Source organism: Pantherophis guttatus, chromosome 1 (genome assembly GCF_059756535.1).
Source record: "Pantherophis guttatus breed Tessera chromosome 1, ASM5975653v1, whole genome shotgun sequence".
NCBI lineage: Eukaryota > Metazoa > Chordata > Lepidosauria > Squamata > Colubridae > Pantherophis > Pantherophis guttatus.
The window spans coordinates 119909947-119927758 of NC_142063.1; the positions used below are offsets into that span (position 1 = coordinate 119909947).

At 40.2% G+C, this 17812-nt stretch overlaps 2 protein-coding genes across 3 annotated transcripts in view; one reads left to right on the top strand and one right to left on the bottom strand.

The window, feature by feature from the left end:
- Positions 1-11224, bottom strand: part of CATIP (ciliogenesis associated TTC17 interacting protein) — a 35728-nt gene extending 24504 nt beyond the window's left edge. The window contains exons 1-2 of one of the 2 annotated variants that reach the window (XM_087881668.1): positions 11015-11224; positions 3846-3948 (exon numbers count right to left, since the gene is read on the bottom strand). The gene's annotated coding sequence lies outside the window, so the exon portion shown is untranslated. The remainder of the gene's footprint in view (positions 1-3845; positions 3949-11014) is intronic. The other variant, XM_087881670.1, reaches the window with a different exon arrangement.
- The window catches only part of PNKD (PNKD metallo-beta-lactamase domain containing), a 31895-nt gene continuing 24830 nt past the window's right edge, over positions 10748-17812 (top strand). The window contains exon 1 of the mRNA XM_034421617.3: positions 10748-11479. Coding sequence (XP_034277508.2) covers positions 11328-11479 — 152 coding nt within the window. The 5' untranslated portion in view covers positions 10748-11327. The remainder of the gene's footprint in view (positions 11480-17812) is intronic.

Consider the following 17812-nt stretch of genomic DNA (forward strand, 5'->3'; position numbering starts at 1 on the left):
ATTTATACAATACTACAATATTATTTAAAATAATATAGGAATCCACCCTAAAGTTAAAATTACAACTTTTTAAAATTACAACTTTTTAAAAAGTTAAATTTAAACTTTCTTGGGATTTTTTGCATAGGCAAAAAGAAGAGACAATATCCGGAAGATGCAAAGCATCATCAAAATTAGAGACACTGATTACCCCAGAAGAAGTAATAATTCTAGTAGGATTTGTAGAATTAAAAACATGCTTCCTTTGCAGGTCTTACTTATTTTGTCCTTTGAACTGAACTTTCGAGAGCAATTACTTTGAAAGCAATGCCTGATACTGTGATAAAGTATGTGAACAAATTAAATAAATTGTATTTAATACAATTGTGCTCACAATCAATCCCAATTATATTCCATTTGCAAACTGTGGCTGCTGCAGCACCTCTGCAGTCAGCTGCTGCGGACATGTGATCATGGTTTCCAACACTCCCTGCCTTCTTCCTATAAGAAATCTCAACGGCAGGAAGTTGAAGTTTGCTCTTACTCCCGCTATTGTTTTGCCCACATGTGGTCATTCTGTTTATTTCTTAAGGGAAATAAATATTGACAGAGGAAGATCTAACCAATGAGAACTTGTCTGCTATTATATACAATTTACAGGCTACCATTTCAAATGTAGTTCAGCTGTTCAAGACTTCTGTTTATTTACTCAAACCATATTTATGATAGCGGTGTTGCCATTGTTGATGGAAGGACAACTCATAGAGAATCTCTGCCTCAGGATTATTGTAACTGTTATTATTACAATAATAAAAAAGGAACAAAATATTATAGAAAGTAGAAAGTGAGTTAGAAATTAAGGCACTTTTTACTGAGAGGCATCTTCAAAGTAGAAAGATCAAACCTTTGGGGAAAAAATATCATTAGTGGAGCCTGAGTTTTAGGGCTGGGGGATGAGGGAGCTTAAAGCGTAGGTTTTCAAATGGTGAATTTTTAATGTTGTATGCTGCCTGGAGCTGCAAACAATTTTCTCTGAATCATTTCAAGGAAGCAATGCACCAGACAAGTAAGTCAAGGCATTCAAGCGTTCTTTTAAAATAAACAAAGAGTGTCTGCTTTGTTCACTGATTCTGGGGAGGGGAGGAGATTCAATATCAGCCTAGGGCAGTGATGGCTAACCTTTTCTGGACTCAGTGACCAAAGTACGCACGCACAAACCTCCAAAATTGCAATGTGCGTGTGGCCCCTGTGCATGTGCCCTGCCCCCATGCATACACATGCAGCACCCGCGTGCATGTGCCCCCACATGCGCCCTGCTCCCATGCATGCACGTGCACCCCCTGCATACTTCCTGTGCATGCGCGTGCACCCTGTACATGCACTCCATCCTCCTGCATGTGCCCCCCGCATGCACTGTCCCCCTCACATGTGCCTCCCCCCACACATGCCCCCCGCCCCCCAAGCATGCATGACACAGACCCAAAGACCATCTGGCTGGTGAGAAGCATGCGCAGATGCGCAGAGCTGATTTGGGGCGATGGCTCATGTGCCCACAGAGAGGGGTCTGCATGCCACCTCTGGCACGCGTGCCACAGGTTCACCACCACGGGCCTAGGGGTTGGTATACCATCTGGTGGCCCCGCATAGAAAGATACTTGAAGGGACATCAGAGTATCACAATAATTCTAGAAGAAAGTCTTGTACATGTCTTTGGTTTGGACCAGGGGTGTCACGTGACGTATCTGGAGTTTTTTCCCCTTTGCTAAACTGGGCGTGGCCGTGGCCAGCGCATGACGCATACAGCCCATGGGCCGGGAGTTTGACAGCCCTGGTTTGGACAAAGGACACAAAGAGGAATTAAATGGAAATTGGCTCAGTTATACTTCCTGGACAGAATCTCTCAAGAGCATGAAATAAAGGTGATTTAAACTGCTTAGGCTTTGCCTAAAAGGGGGAAATTGTTCCTGTTGTCGATTCTTCCTCTCAGCTGTTTCTATGGTAAATGAGAAAGAATCTCTAGCATTTGGCTAGGCTTGGGGGCACTGTACTGTATCTAAGGATGGCAAAAATAACCAAGAGAAGAGGAAGAAAGGACAGAAACGTGAAAAATCAGCAGGGAGGGCATCAACAAAAATGAAAGTGGTATCTGCAACCATAAGATTGAAGTTGACCTTTTTCTTTAGATGTGTCACATGCATGATATATGCAAAAACCGGGAAAATTTCCAGGAGCTACTGACTTGACTTTTTTGCCTTCCCCTCTAGAGAAATACAAAACAGAGTTAAAATACTAAACAGAATCTGGGATGAAATGTGCAAAACTCAATGGTCTTCTCTTCTTAATGAGGCTTTTGAGGAGGCTAACGCATTCTGAATTCCCATGATCGCCATAAAGCAGGGGAAGCCCGGTCATCTGCAACATGCTTAGAAATTCAAATTTTTAGCAGGCTAGTAAAAAGAAACCCTGTTAGTGTAGGATACTGGCGGAAGAAGAATGGACGGGCAATCCACTAGCCTGCAATTAAATTCTGCACTAGCGAGAACACTTCTTTCTTTGTGGTCAACAAGGAAATTATGCTGGGAGTTAGCAGAGCAGTCCTGCTTTGCTCATCAGCATGGAATTTGTTCTCTCTTAAATTCTGCTAAAATACAAAAGATGACTATGAAGAACATCATCTCAATGAACCCTACTGAGTATGGGGGAGAGGAGAAGAACAATTATCAGAAATATGCATTGTATTCTTAAAAAGAGCTGAAGAAAAAAGGCTGAGTGTATCAGAATCACTCAGAAATTAACTCCCCAAGCTAATACAACAATCTTCACACAACTACTCTGCTTCTAGCATTTTGTGACTCATATAGCACAGCTTTCCATGCAGCTTTCTCCATTACTGTATATAGAAGCAGGATACTTTTGCACTGGAGAATGGCTGGGATATTTTTCATGGCAACTCTTTTTTTTTTTAATTTGATTTATATGCCGCCCTTCTCCGGAGACTCAGGGCAGCTTACAATGCGTTAAGCAATAGCCTTCATACTTTTGTATATTTTATACAAAGTCAGCTTATTGCCCCCACAAACTGGGTCCTCATTTCACCTACCTTAGAAAGGATGGAAGGCTGAGTCAACCTTGAGCCTTGGAGAGATTCGAACCAGCAGAAATTGCAGGCAGCTGTGTTAATAACAGGGTGCACTAAACCCCTGTACTATCAAGGCTCTCAATCATTTAAAAACCAATTCAAACCACAGAGCCCTCTTTTGCAATAGATACTTATTGATATTACCAAATCCAATGGCTTGCTGTGGAAATACACATGGATTGAATGTGTTGTATAATATACTACACAGTATTATTAATAATTAATATTGAAATAAAGCTGAAATTATTCCCATCATTACAGTGGCTCTTTGTTATCCCAAGATAGTTCCAGTTCTGTAGTTTAAAGAACTGCAGTAGCAATCAGGTAATCATATTCAATAATACAGCAATAATGAAAAGACCAGTGTAAAAATGTTAGCTCTAATTCGCCATCAACTAGATCATATTGAGCATTTATGTGCACTTTATATATATAGAATAGAAATGTTACATTTATGTATAAGCGTATGCACCAAGACAAATTCCTTGTGTGTCCAATAAAGAATTCTATTCTATTCTAAATGAGATGAAGTTAAACATGAATATCAGCATTTGGAGATAAAGGAGTATGCAGGAAAAATAATTAGACAAAAAATCTAAAAATAATTTGGGAATAAGTCCGATTTAGAAAGTCTTACTTCTCAATAGGTGAGTGGGAAAAAATACAATACAAGCTGTACCTTTAGAGGTATTTGGCAATGTTAATGTATGTGTAAGTGCCATTTTACCTTCCAATAATTACTTTTCTTTGGGTTCTTTAATATTCAGACTTCTCCTTTCCAGCAGGTAGGATCTACAGCGCAGCTTCCTACAACAAAACTGTAAAATGCCCTGAGATAAAGAGCAGAAAAAGAAAAGAGGGATGATGTTTCAGAATAGCCTTGGAAATAGCAGCTTGATCATACATATATACATACATGTGTTTCAGAAATAAACTCAGTTGATTAAGTAACTTAAAATTAGCCAAAAGCACAACCTTGAAACAAATTCTATATATTTAAAACACCTTTTTACATGCTCCTAAACAAGACTTCACATGTCAGATGGTTGGAATATTCATCAGATGTGATTGTTCACACATACATTTCAAAATTAAAATACCCCAAGTGAGGCAGAATGCACTTGTATGCTTGTTTGAGTGAAGAAAATGAAAGTTGCCTGAATGAGATGAAACTACTCAATAGCCTCTGACAAAAGTTTAATGCTGAATTCAGTGGGGCTTAATAAAGGAGAATATTTGTAGCTCAGAGTTGATATGAGGGAGTCCTGAGTGCTCTCTTGGTTGTTTTGTTGCAGGCATTTCGTTACTCAAACTAGATAACATCATCAGTGCTGATGGTTACTAGTTTGGGTAACGTCTCCAAGAAAACCAAGCTCAGAGAACACTAAGGATCAATGGGGCTTGTTTCTAAGGCAGGGGTCTGCAACCTTAAATATTCAAAGAGCCATTTGGACCCCTTTCCCACAGAAAAGAAAACACCGGGAGCCACAAAATCTGGGTAGGCGTAGCCAACTCAATGTCACTCACTTCCACCGATCACATGACCACACCTACCCAGCAGGTCATTAGGGCAGACAACCAGTTGTTAAAAAACACCAGGAACCAAAAAATCCTTTGGACATATCCCTCTCTCTTCTTTCTGTATCTCTCTATGTCTATCTCTCTCCCCCTCTCTCTGTATCCCTCTCTCTCTGCCCTAGCCCGCCCCCGTTGTTGCCCTTACCTTCTCAGGCCAGGCGAGGAGTGACTGGGAGGGGAGGGCAAGGGGCGGGGCCAGCCAGTGTTGGGATCACCTGACAGGGAGCCACAGCAGAGGGCCCAAAGAGCCACATGCGGCTCCGGAGCCGTAGGTTGCTGACCCCTGTTCTAAGGGAAGATCAAGTATACTTTAATGAATTCGTGCAATGAATCGGTCCTATAGACACCTGCTATAATCCAAATTCGGAATTGCTGAAACGAACTGTCAGATGTAAATGCCTTATTCTCCAATGTGTAAATAATGTATATATGGAACATCAGAGGTTAACTTATTCTTTGGACTTTAATGTATTCATAACTTACCACTCCCATTCCTAGCTCCACCCCTTGTATATATAAGGAGCCACCCTCACCATTCTTGCAGCTTCTACCTTGAATATTCAGTGAATATAGAATGCCTATCATAATTAAAAAGAAATATATTTAAAGCTCTAACTCCTATTATCTTTATTGAGTCTGATCCTGAAAATATTGCAACAAGCTGGTAGCAGAGGATGGTTCATTGACTCAATAAGTAATTAAAAATGTCAAAGAAAGATAGGCCCAACACCAGGGCCTACAGCAAAGAAATAGAAACTGATCAAGAGATGATCAACGAATCCACCAATGCGATTTCGAGAGAATCCGAAGAATACACCACTGAAGAAGAAGAACTAATGAGTGAAAATAATGACCAGAAAGAAATCGAAATAGAAAATAACGAACTCAGGTCAGAGATATTAAAGATACTAAAAAGCCAAAAGAATGATGAAAGTCTCATCGCGGACCTCCAGGAGATGCTGAAGAACAGCGGAGCAGCGAGAGAGAAAAACGTCATTAAAGAAAAACCCAAAGATCAAAAAACCGTAAGTGAGATGACTACTGAGAAAATAGTTGTTAAAAAGAAAAGATGTGATCCCGCGCGAAATTTTGAATGGCAGCCATCTTGGTTTCAACGAACTTCAAAAGAGAATGGAGCAGAGCCAATCAAAACGCTCAGTTCAAAATTTCTGGCGCGAAAAACACTATCAGACGAAGAAAGTGAGAAAGAAGTCTCAAACTCTTCAGATGATCCAAAATCAGAAAGTGAAGACGATTTAACAAAATCTCAAGTAAAATCAGCAATGAAAACGCTTTTTGCTGCTTTTGGGCCAAGACTGAAAATTACCAAGACATCTACGAAGAAGCAAGAAATCAAACCGGCGACTCAAGACCTGCACGCTCCCATCCTGATTTCGAAAGCGACAACGCCCGAGCCCAGAGAGCCATGCCGATTTCGCCCTACACCACAGACAAGATCGAATACCAACGCACACAAAAAGAAGAAAAGAACCGTCGCCACCACCAGAACCCCAAAAACCGAGCCAGAGACCGACTCATCTGAGGAGGAGCGGATCGAGAGAGCTGAAAGGGAGAGAACCTTCCACGACGCCACCAAAGAAGAAATGAGCAACGCGCATGTGCGAAACTACGTAGACGACCCAGAAGGACTTGAACTGGCCAGAGAACCGCGCAGACTCATTGCAAGCATCCCAATGCCGTTCTGTAATTTCCTGCACTTGAGAGATCACGGACTGCCCCAGGTTGTAAGTAATGGACAGAATAACGTAGGTAACTTACCCAGTGACTTCCCAAAACTTAGAATTGATGGCATTAATTTACAAGAGTGGTATCAACAGCTTCAGGTTATTTTCATGAAAGAAAATTTACTATTCTTTATAACTAGCCCTCCAAGAAGACCTTGGACTTTAAAAATAGATTGTTTACATCATAGAGCATTCTTCATAATAATATCTAGCGTGTCTCCTGCAATGTATCATAGCATCAAACCAAACCTAACTGTATCAGAAATAATTCAATGCATGTTTAATCTATTTCACAGCGATAGTGTAGCTACAACCACAAGAATGTCTAAGGATTTCTTTTCCTCTAGAGTAAAACCAGGGGTTTCTATAAGTGAGCATTTGATAAATCTAAACAAAATAAGAGCTGAGCTACAATTGAGGGGGGAAGTGATTTCAGATCAAACAATGAAAAGTGTTATTATCAATTCACTTGATCCATCATGGGATAGCTTTATGTCACACTTAGATACCATTAATTTGGGATATTTATCCATAGAAAGTCTATTTAACAAATTGATAGCAGAAGACAATTCAAGAAAAAATCGATCCAGTAACCAAACAGACCACAAACCTTTTAGGAAAGTAGTCTTTCAAGATAAACATAATGAGGCCTTTAGATGCTACAATTGTGGATCCAGGGAACATAGTAGAAGAGACTGCCCCAAAGTCTCAAGAGAGAGACATAGGCCAGAATATAGGAGCAAATATAATTACAGACAATCTTCCACAGATAGACACGAATATAGAAGTCCACCAAATTACAAAGAAGGTAGAGGGGGTAGAGAAAATTCAAAAGAGAGGAAATCTGGGTCACTGAATGGGCTAAATAAACAAGACAGCACCAGAACACAGCAGGATGAGAATAACAATTGGCTTATTGATTCTGGTGCAACAAATCACACCACCAACAACAAAAGTATATTATCTTCATTTATAGAAGATAAGTTTGTGATAAAGGTAGCTAATCAAGAAAAGGTTCAAGTACTAGGCAAAGGAAATGTGACCTTGCCTGGTCTAGGGAAAATAGAGGGGGTATTATTAATCCCAGAAATACCTCACAACATACTAAGTGCCATAAAATTGAGCAGAGAATCTGATATCAATATAGTTTTCTCAAAGGGGAAAGCAACTATAGAAAAGAACAAAACAAATGTAGGTACTGTAATGATAAAAGGAGGTCTACCCTATCTGATAACTAAAGAAAGATGTTTACATAACATTGATTCAAATATGGAAGATTGTATTGAAGCAGATGATGAAAATGTCAGTAACAGTGACAATGATGAGTGTAGAATAACTCATGATCACAAAAATACATACAAGGAAAAGAAACCAAAAATAGGTAAACCAATTCATGATGAGTGTGCTCACATCTTACACAGGAAGTTAGGACATGCAAGCTTTCCTGTAGTACAAAAAATGACTGAACACGCAGAAGGTGTCAAAATAAAAAATTGTGAAAATTATTTGGAATGCTCAGTATGTAAATCCACCAAACTAAAAACCAGTCCCAGACCAAAAAAATCTAACAGATCAACTAACAATATTTTTGATTTGGTACATATGGACTTAGTTGGTCCATTAAGTCCCTCAATTACCTATAGAAAACGTTACTTCCTAACAATAGTGGATGACTACAGCCGATATGGTTTTGTTTACACATTAAAGCACAAGGATGAAACATTTCAGAAATTTAAGGAATTCTACAAACGTATAGAAACACAACATAATATCAGAATAAAGCAAATTATGACAGATAGGGGATGTGAGTTCATGTCTAAAGAATTCTCCCAATGGTTAAAGGATAGAGGAATGTTACATTTCACGTCCAATCCTTTTTCTGCATTTCAAAATGGAGTTGCAGAGAGGAAAAATTCCACACTACAAACCATGATTAGGTGCACATTAGAGGATGCTGGTTTAGGCAAACAATTTTGGTCAGAGGCATTACATTATTCAAATTACACTCAAAATAGAACCTGGTCCAGTATTGTGAATAAGACACCATATGAGGTGATGTACAATAGAAAACCCAAATTATCACACATGCACATATTTGGAGTCACTGCAGACGTACACATACCTAAACAATTGAGGAGAAAGGGAGAAAACGTATCCAGGAGATTAAGATTCATGGGATACGAAACTGGAACCAAAGGGTACAGATTTATTGATAGTAATAACAAATTTATAGTATCCAGAACAGCTGTGTTCCATGAACAGGCCAATTGGTCAAAATTGCACCTTAATGAAATATTTCCTAATAAATGTAAAGATACGATATCTTGCGAGGAAGGAACAACAGAAAATCAAAATATTAACAAAAGTAAGAACAAAACCAAAACTTGGACTAATAGTCAGCATAAAATAAAGACAGACACATTAACAAAGAAGGAAGCTAGATATTTGCATGATAACCATAGCAAGCCTGAAAGAACTATTAGAAACAATAGAAACCAAATACCAAATAAATACAAAGATTACATAATGCATATGAATGGAGAACAAATAACACCTAATACATATGAAGAAGTATTGAAACTTCCACATGAAGAAAGAGAAAAATGGGAACTAGCTATGGAAAAAGAGATGGAAAGTTTACAAGGATTAAATGTATTCACACCTGCGATCGCACCTAAGGATAAAACAATTATAGGTACCAGGTGGATTTATAAAATTAAGAACTTAGAAGGAGGCAATACCTTATACAAGGCTAGACTAGTTGCACAAGGCTATGCACAAAAATACCCAGAAGACTATACTGATACATATTCACCCACAGTGAGAACAGAGAGTGTCAAAACAGCCCTTGTAGTAGCATCTGCACTCAATCTGGACGTATTCCAATATGACATACAGACCGCATACTTACATGCAAAATTAGATAAGGAAATATATGTAAGAGCACCACACAGTCAATACACTAATAAGAACGAAATTTGGTTATTAAATAAGAGTCTGTACGGATTAAAGCAATCCGGCAAAAGATGGTACGATTGCTTGGTAAAAGTACTTAAGACCATGGATTTCAACGCCACCACTGCTGATAACTGTTTCTTTGTAAAAAAGAGTAATGATCATATTGAATTTGTATTAATTTACGTGGACGATATTTTATACATTGGAAAGCATAAAGAGAGCAGGGAAATCTTTGTAAATAAGTTAAATGAACACTTCTCACTGAAATCTCTGGGTAAAGTGAATAAATACCTTGGTGTGCAAATTAACAAAACTAAAAGGGGATTCAAACTTACACAGAAAGATAAAATCATCGAACTCCTAAACAAATGTAACTTAAATAATGCCAAAACCTGTGACACCCCTATGCAAACTGATTTTCTTAGAAACACTGATGAATCTTCCCCTGAGTTTAAAGACAACACATTTTACAGATCAGTTATAGGTTCACTCCTTTATATATCTAATTGGACTAGGCCAGATATTGCATTACCTCTCAATCTACTGTCAAGATATGTTAGTAAACCAACCTTGTATCATTGGGAAGCTGTCAAAAGAATTCTAAGATATCTGAAGGGTACATTAGATTTTTGTTTAATGTTGGAACCCAATAATGACAGAGAACCAAAAATTACTTGTTATGCTGATGCAGATTGGGCTGGTGATACATCATGCAGAAAGAGTACTTCTGGTTATGTTTTTCTATTGAATGATTGTCCAGTTTACTGGTATACTGGTAAACAAGAACTAGTAGCCACTTCTACTACAGAAGCGGAATATGTTTGTTTGTCCAAGGCTGCAAATAACCTTGTATGGTTCAATGATCTGATCACTGATGTTTGGAAGAAACCCACTTTACCATTTATTATGCATGAAGACAATAAAGCGGCTATTGAAATATCCAGATCCGATGCAATTGGACAAAGGTCCAGGCATATTGATATAAAGTTTAAGCATGTGAGACAACTGTCTCAAGACGGATTCATTAAAGCAATACATTGCGATACTTCTGAACAATTAGCTGACATATTAACAAAACCCTTACCTTCTAAACAACACAAATATTTAACTTCTAAATTATGTGTATTATATTGTCCTGAATCAGAATGTAATTGGTGTTGTGTAACGAACCGGCATTTAGAGGGGGATTTGTCAGATGTAAATGCCTTATTCTCCAATGTGTAAATAATGTATATATGGAACATCAGAGGTTAACTTATTCTTTGGACTTTAATGTATTCATAACTTACCACTCCCATTCCTAGCTCCACCCCTTGTATATATAAGGAGCCACCCTCACCATTCTTGCAGCTTCTACCTTGAATATTCAGTGAATATAGAATGCCTATCATAATTAAAAAGAAATATATTTAAAGCTCTAACTCCTATTATCTTTATTGAGTCTGATCCTGAAAATATTGCAACACGAACACCTTGAATAAGGACATAAAATATGCATTTTCTGAGAGCCTTCATAAAGTCTGGACTTCAATTCCTATCAGTCCAACCAGGAGTTGGCGTTGGCAAAGGCTCACGGGACCGAAACAACCTGGCTTCTTTGCAAGCTACGGCTTACCCCCATCACCCGCTGCTACTCTCTCGTGGATCTGACTCCACAGTAAAGCCAGCGAAAGCGCGAACGGCGTCTGCCACGCTCCATCGTGGACTACCTATGCTGCGGATAACCGGGCGGGGCGGTGTTGAGCGTGGAATCCTGCGCAATCGCGGCGCCTGGCGGCGGCGAAAGGAAGGGGCGACCGCGCGCTTCGGCTGCGAAATCCTCGGTGATCCGAGGGGGCGGGTCCCGAGTGTTCCGTGCGGGAGATGGGAGGGCTGCTTTAAAGCCAAACGGGGCGGGTTGGAGGCTTGTCGTGCCCCCTCCGCGGAGCATGGCTTGGTTGCTGTGGATTTGGGCTCTGGTAACCGCACTCGCCGTTTCGGGTCGCCGGGCTTTGAGTTACGCTTTTCACCGCTGCGGGAAAAGGCAGCATTCCCTGCTGATGCCCATGGCTGTGGCGGGTTCCCTGCTGCTCCGCATTGGGTAAGTCGGGGGGGGGGGGACCGGAGTGTAAGGAGTTGGGGGGGGGCGGGGGACGATCTTTTTCGTAGTGGCTACTACAAGAACGTGCTCTGGGACTTAGCACATTCTTGGGCTGACAAGGTGCATTCACCCCGGTCTGCTGCAACTGGGAAGGTCTTGGCGGTCGAAGGAGCTTGAGACGGAGATCTACCAGATCTGAACTGCAAAAACCAGGGCGGCCGCTAAATGGCAGCCAAGAGTTCTTTCTGCGGATTTTTTGCAGCCTTGGCTAGAATAGCCGGGGATATGCGGGGTGGAATTTTGTCTCTTTCTTTGAGGCTGCAACGAGATAGCTGCAGTCATTGTTCCAGGGCTTTGGCTTCAGCGGGGGGTATCTACTTCGATCTTAAAGGATGTATACAAAGCCGCCTTTGCTTCAGTCGTGGGAGAGGACAGTCTGTTTAATTGTGGTGGTGGTAGTGGGGAAAGAGTTTCTGTGTGCGCCTGCGCGGGGGGGGGATTAATTGACTTTTGCAAAACCAACGCGGAGGAGGAGAAAGGAGGAATTCGGCAGTTCTGTTAGTGGGCGAGAGGAACGATAGGTCAGTAGGTTCGAGGCTGCTTTGCAGAGTTCACGGAGACCGGGTTGAGTCCCATTTGTGGCATTGGAACAAGCAACCTTACCCAGGGGCGTCGCAGCACCCAGAAAGCGACCGTGCGGAGGCGAGGCCGACCGCGACGCTTTTGCAAAGGCAAAGATTAGATTTAAGCCGGTCTGTAAGAAACTGCCGGCGTTTGCTTTGCGGCTAGGAAAGACGCGCTTGCGCCGCACTTCTGGGAGCAAACTAGCGCGGGGGCTGGATTGATTGGCAATGATGGATGCCTGCGCATCAAAGGAACATCGGGATCCGAGCCTCTGCGTGCGTAAGCGGTGGCTTTGCGCAGGTAGCTGGCTCTAAAGGGGGGGCGGGGGCGTACAATACCCTGGGTGCCTGTTCCCTTCCTCCCAAATCGAAAGTCAAAAGAAGGACGAGATTCTGCTGTGCGCAACTTTTGTGGGATTTTTTTTTGCCTACGGAGGTTGCTTTTTGGTGGTTTTTTTCTGAAAGAGCTGGAGCATGACGAGCATGTTTTCTGGAAATGCCTGTCATTCAAAAAAAAAAAAAAATTAACAATAGCATTACTATGCTGTTCTCGCTTCTTTGCCGTTTAGCATAAACGCATTTTCCTCTTTTCCAGGAGTCTCCTTGGGTGGTGGGGAAGAGCGTGGCAGATCATATGCTTTGTATAAAATATATATCCCGTATATATGACTGGGCCAATCCCTTAGTAGTTCCATGTGGAGCCGGGGAAACCGGCTTAAAAATCCCAGAAAATCATTGTGTTAATCATAACAGAATGGTTCATCGGTGACGTTAATCTCTAAACTGGCATATGCTTTATTACTTAATCATTTAGCTCCGAATTCTGATCCTTGTATTCATTCTAGGTCAAAAATAAACAAATGGGGAATAAAGTGTAATGCTGAATTTAGAGCCCTGTGGAATACATTTAAGTCACAGTTTGAAGGAAGGAGAAGAGGTGGCGAGAAAACACAAACTGTCAAGATCAGACTGATATTAATCCAAGGAGTATCAAGTGAGCAGAATGCTTGCTTACATAAAACAAAAAGGGCACGGCCTCTGCGGAGGAAAAAGCCTTGCAAACTCTGCTGTATCCGATGTATTGTGCATGTGGTACAGAGAAAAGGGGCATGTTTTCTAATAATAGTTCTTCAAACTCCCCTCCTACATCTTTTGTGATTAAAAAGGCTAATGCCTTGAGTAGAGTGTTACAGAGTAGGCCTTAGAACAATAACATTTCCCAATAGGTGAAATAATAAGACATATGAGCCATCAGGAACTTGGAATACCTACTGCCCCAAAGTCCCCTAACCTCTAAGTGCTTTCTTACTCATCCATTACTAAAGGCAAGAGACACTTGACAATGAAGATGGATGGAGATACATACTGGTAACTCACTAAAAAACGAACAGAGCTTTTAGCTTTTAAGGGAGAGTGCCAGATCCTGCTGGGAACAAAGAAGAGGAAGTCAGAAATTATTTTTGGAAAGACGCTGAAATTCCTAACACAGAATTCTCCTTTGTCCCTGGCTCTTCCAACATCAGCAAGTGAATTTACAGTATCTTTTTGAGAATTGGTGAAGGAAAAACCTCCCAAATCTTTTCCAGCCGTTTTTCATCTTCTCTCAAAAGTCCCCACTCTAAGATTGGATGCAGATCTTACAGAAACAAATTTGCGAAGAAGAAATTTCTTGTATTCTAATTTGGTGAAATTTATGCTACTGTATGGATAGTTGGCTTATATGTTTGCATTCTGTCTTCCTCCTTCCCTCCCTTCCTTCCTTCCCTCCTTCCTGAAATATGTCCCAAAGGTGCTTTTGCCAAAAGGCAACTGGACTTTATTGGTTTTTTTCCTTTGAAAAAGTTTCGCTTCTCATCCAAGAAGCTTCTTCAGTACTAACTGGCTGGAGAGGAATGATAATATTTAAATTCTTTGCAGTCATCTGGTTGTTACACTCTCAGGATGGGTAGTTAGCTCTCCGAGAGTAGTTGAGGCCACTTGGTGTTTTATCTGTGCCCTCAAAGTCACCCAAATCAGAGTGTAAACAGGTGTGGAATCTTCTTGGGACTGCTGAAAGGACTGATTTATAGGCAGGAGATAGGTGATGTCATATCCCTTCCCCTCTATTGAGGGAGGGCTTGTTCAGTTTTAACATAGATGGCCTCTTTGACCCCTCTTTCAAGCTAGTATTTTCTTTGTCCAGAATGTGAACTTTTTCGTATTTCCATAATGAAACATTTTCAAAGAAAAAAGCGAGAAAGTCCAGTTGCCTTGGAAAAAGTACCTTTGGGACAACCAGGGCTTCAATGATTGAGACATTCAGGAATAGACATTCCTGAAATATGAGTCGTATATATGGAGTTTCCAGGTAGCATTTTATCCATAAAATTCAAGTTATCCTTGAATTGATCGACCCCTAGTGATTTTGACAATAAGACGGGAATGATTTGCCACTGCTTTCAGTATTTGTTGACTTCCTACAGACTAGGATTTCTTATTGGTCTCCCATCCAAATATCAATTTGTTTAGCTTTTTCAAGTTCAGTCTAAGTCAGCAAGGGCTGCCACCAACTTGGTTTTGCATTTAGATATTGATCAACTTCAATAAGATAGCTGAGTTGTTGGTTCCAGGTTAGGGTTATTGTTTGAGTAACGTCAGCTCTTCAATCTTGGGGTTTAATTCCCTTCTCCTCCTGCCATACCAGTACAGGTTGCAAAGCTGTGACCTCAGAGAAGCCCAGATGAAAAATGATGGGGCACAAAAGGCTGAAAATATTTATAAATATCTATGTATGTAAATCACATGTAATCTATGTAGGAAGTATTACCAGGGAATCTAATGAGCATGAATCTTTGCCTTTCCTGAAAGGTATTTTAGTTTGGTTTTTATTGCAAAGTCAGATCTCTGCTGATCTCCTCCAAATTACCAATGTATGAATCCATTTTTACTTTCTACATTTTAGGCTTATAGGGCAAAGGATTCATAGACTTATATAGGTAGTCTTTGACTTGCAGCCGGTTGCTTAAGAACTATTCAAAGTTACAATCGACTCAACAATTTACTTATGAACCATCCTCAAAATTATGACTGCTGAACCACTGCTGTGGACCTGTGACGGTATTTCAGGTGATTGGCAACCAGCTTGTATTATCACTGTTGCAGCATTCCATGATCCCATGATCATATTTTGTGACATTTTTTTGCTGTTTTCTAGCAAAGAACACCCATTCATTAAACTGGATTCAGACTTAGGACCAAGTAATTCGCTTAATAACCATGTGATTTGCTTAATGATTGACATTAAAAAAAAATCAGTCGTAAAATGAAATCTGGTCATTTGGTGACTCAACTGATGACCGCAAACAAATTATAACCATAATTCCAGGCTCAATTGTGTAAATTGAGGTCTTCCTGTATGTGCCCTAAAGTGGGGATTTCAGACTTGAAAATAGTTCTTTGCAGGCTTATGATTCTGAGGATAATTTTCAGGAGATTAGGAATCTGGCTTTGATTTAAGGCATAATCTTAGTCAAATCTCCATCCTTAATCCTCTGGCTTAATGAAAGGGAGATGTCAGATGTATTGTTGAGTCATGGGTGTTCTTTTCTTGCAGAGGGAGATTCCTTTTTTAATATGTATAAATTGAAAAGAAAAAAAGAAGAAAGCCAATAAATTAAACTAGCAATAGCAGCAATAGCACTTTGACTTATATACTGCTTCACAGTGCTTTGCAGCCCTCTCTGAGCGGTTTACAGAGTCAGCATATTGCCCCCAACAATCTGGGTCCTCATTTTACCTACCTTGGAAGGATGGAAGGCTTCCTTGAGCCAGTCAGGATCAAACTTCTGGCAGTGAGCTGAATTAGCCTGCAATACTACATTTTAACCACTGTGCCACCACAGCTCTGCATGCGGTTTAGGAAGTTGTCACTTCTGCATTAGACTCTTGTCTGCCTGCTTTATAGATAATTGTTGGAAACCAAATGGAGATGGGTTTAGCTATTCAAGCAGAATTATCTGTACAGGTAGTCCTTGACTTACGACCACAGTTGAGCCCAAAATTTATGTTGCTAAGTGAGACACTTTTAAGTGAATTTTGCCACGGTTGTTAAGTGAATCACTGCAGTTGTTAAGTTAGTAACCCAGTTGTTAAGAGAATCGGACTTTTCCTTTGACTTTGCTTGTCAGAAAGTCGCAGAATGTGATCTCATGACCCCGGAACCGGAACACTGCAACTGTCATAAATATGAGTCAGTTGCCAAGCATCTGAATTTTGATCTCGTGACCATGGAGATGCTGCAACGGTCATAAGGGTGAAAAGTGGTCATGTGTCACTTTTTCCCCTGCTGTTGTAACTTTGAATGGTCACGGAATGAACTGTTGTAAGTCGAGGACTACTTGTATTCCAGTACTGTGCTCATTTGGGGAGTTGTCTTCTATGTGTTTGCATAAAAATTCCTGCAATGGGTGTGTTCTTCCTACAAGCGGTCATCTGTACTTTGGACTTTGTCTATTGGCAGGTCAGACTGGTGCCTGCTTATCTGACCATTACCTTGGATGCTGAGTTGTTTCTACAGGCCGGCATCAAAAACACAGCTTAAAAGCAGCAGCTGCACACGGTATAATGAACAAACCAGCTGGGTTTTTAATATAAGTGTTTCTAAGTATTGGTTTACTAAGTTAATTTGCCAGTCACTCCATCCTCTGTTCTTCTAGAGAACAGATTCCTTTACTGGTTCATTGAATACATTTGAACAATTGTTCCTTTTGCGTAGAATAAAAGGTGATGTGGTTTCTTTCTTTCTTTTTTACATCCTCTCGATATTGGCTGCCTGCAGAATGCGTGGAATCTGATTGTATATCCATTTGATTTCATTGTAGCGTATCGCTGTCCTGAAGGATATTTTAAGATGGCAGGTCCTATCCAGTTTCTGTCCAGTAATGTGGTATTGCAATACCCATCTTCCCACATGCTCGATATTCTCTCTGGGAATGTTTACGATAACAATTCAGTGCTTCTCAAGTTCATCAGGTTGAGGAAAACTAACTTAAAATGTATTGTTAGTCAAAATATGTAATCCTGTAGAAAAAATATTCTTATCCGAATCTTCATGACTTCATGTTTATTTTCCTCTGCTCTGATCTGACATATTTTTCATCAGCTGCCCAGCTTTTGCAGGCCCTTCATTGTACAAACGGGAGCCTTCATTTTATAAATAAGTAATCTGAAAGAGTGTTTCCGTAACCTTTTGAACGATATACTTAAATCCTTTTTCTTAACATCGTTGTGAGCCCCGTAATACCTTTATCAAGATAATATTAAAAGTTCAGCTCTGCTTTCTACTAAATTAAAGGTTCCTGTCCATTCAAAGAAAAGATGATATTCATTTCAAGCAGAATATTCAGAGCATGTGTCCATTTAATATCGCTAGATGTACCTAGCTTTCCTAACCAGCTATAGAGAAGCCTAGTAATAAAAAACTAAAAAGAATGTGTTGCATGTTTTTGTGGGATAAGATTTGCATGATTGATTGGATGTACCACCGAATGGAATCTGGTTTTTTTTTTTCTCCTTTGAAAAATGCATGAGAAATCAGGACTGTCTTAATGCAGCTAGTCCTCGATTTACGACCAAAATTTTTGTTGCTAAGTGAGAAATTTGTTAAGTAAGTTTTGCCCCGTTTTACACCTTTTCTTGTCACATTTGCTAGAAGAACCACTGCAGCTGTTAA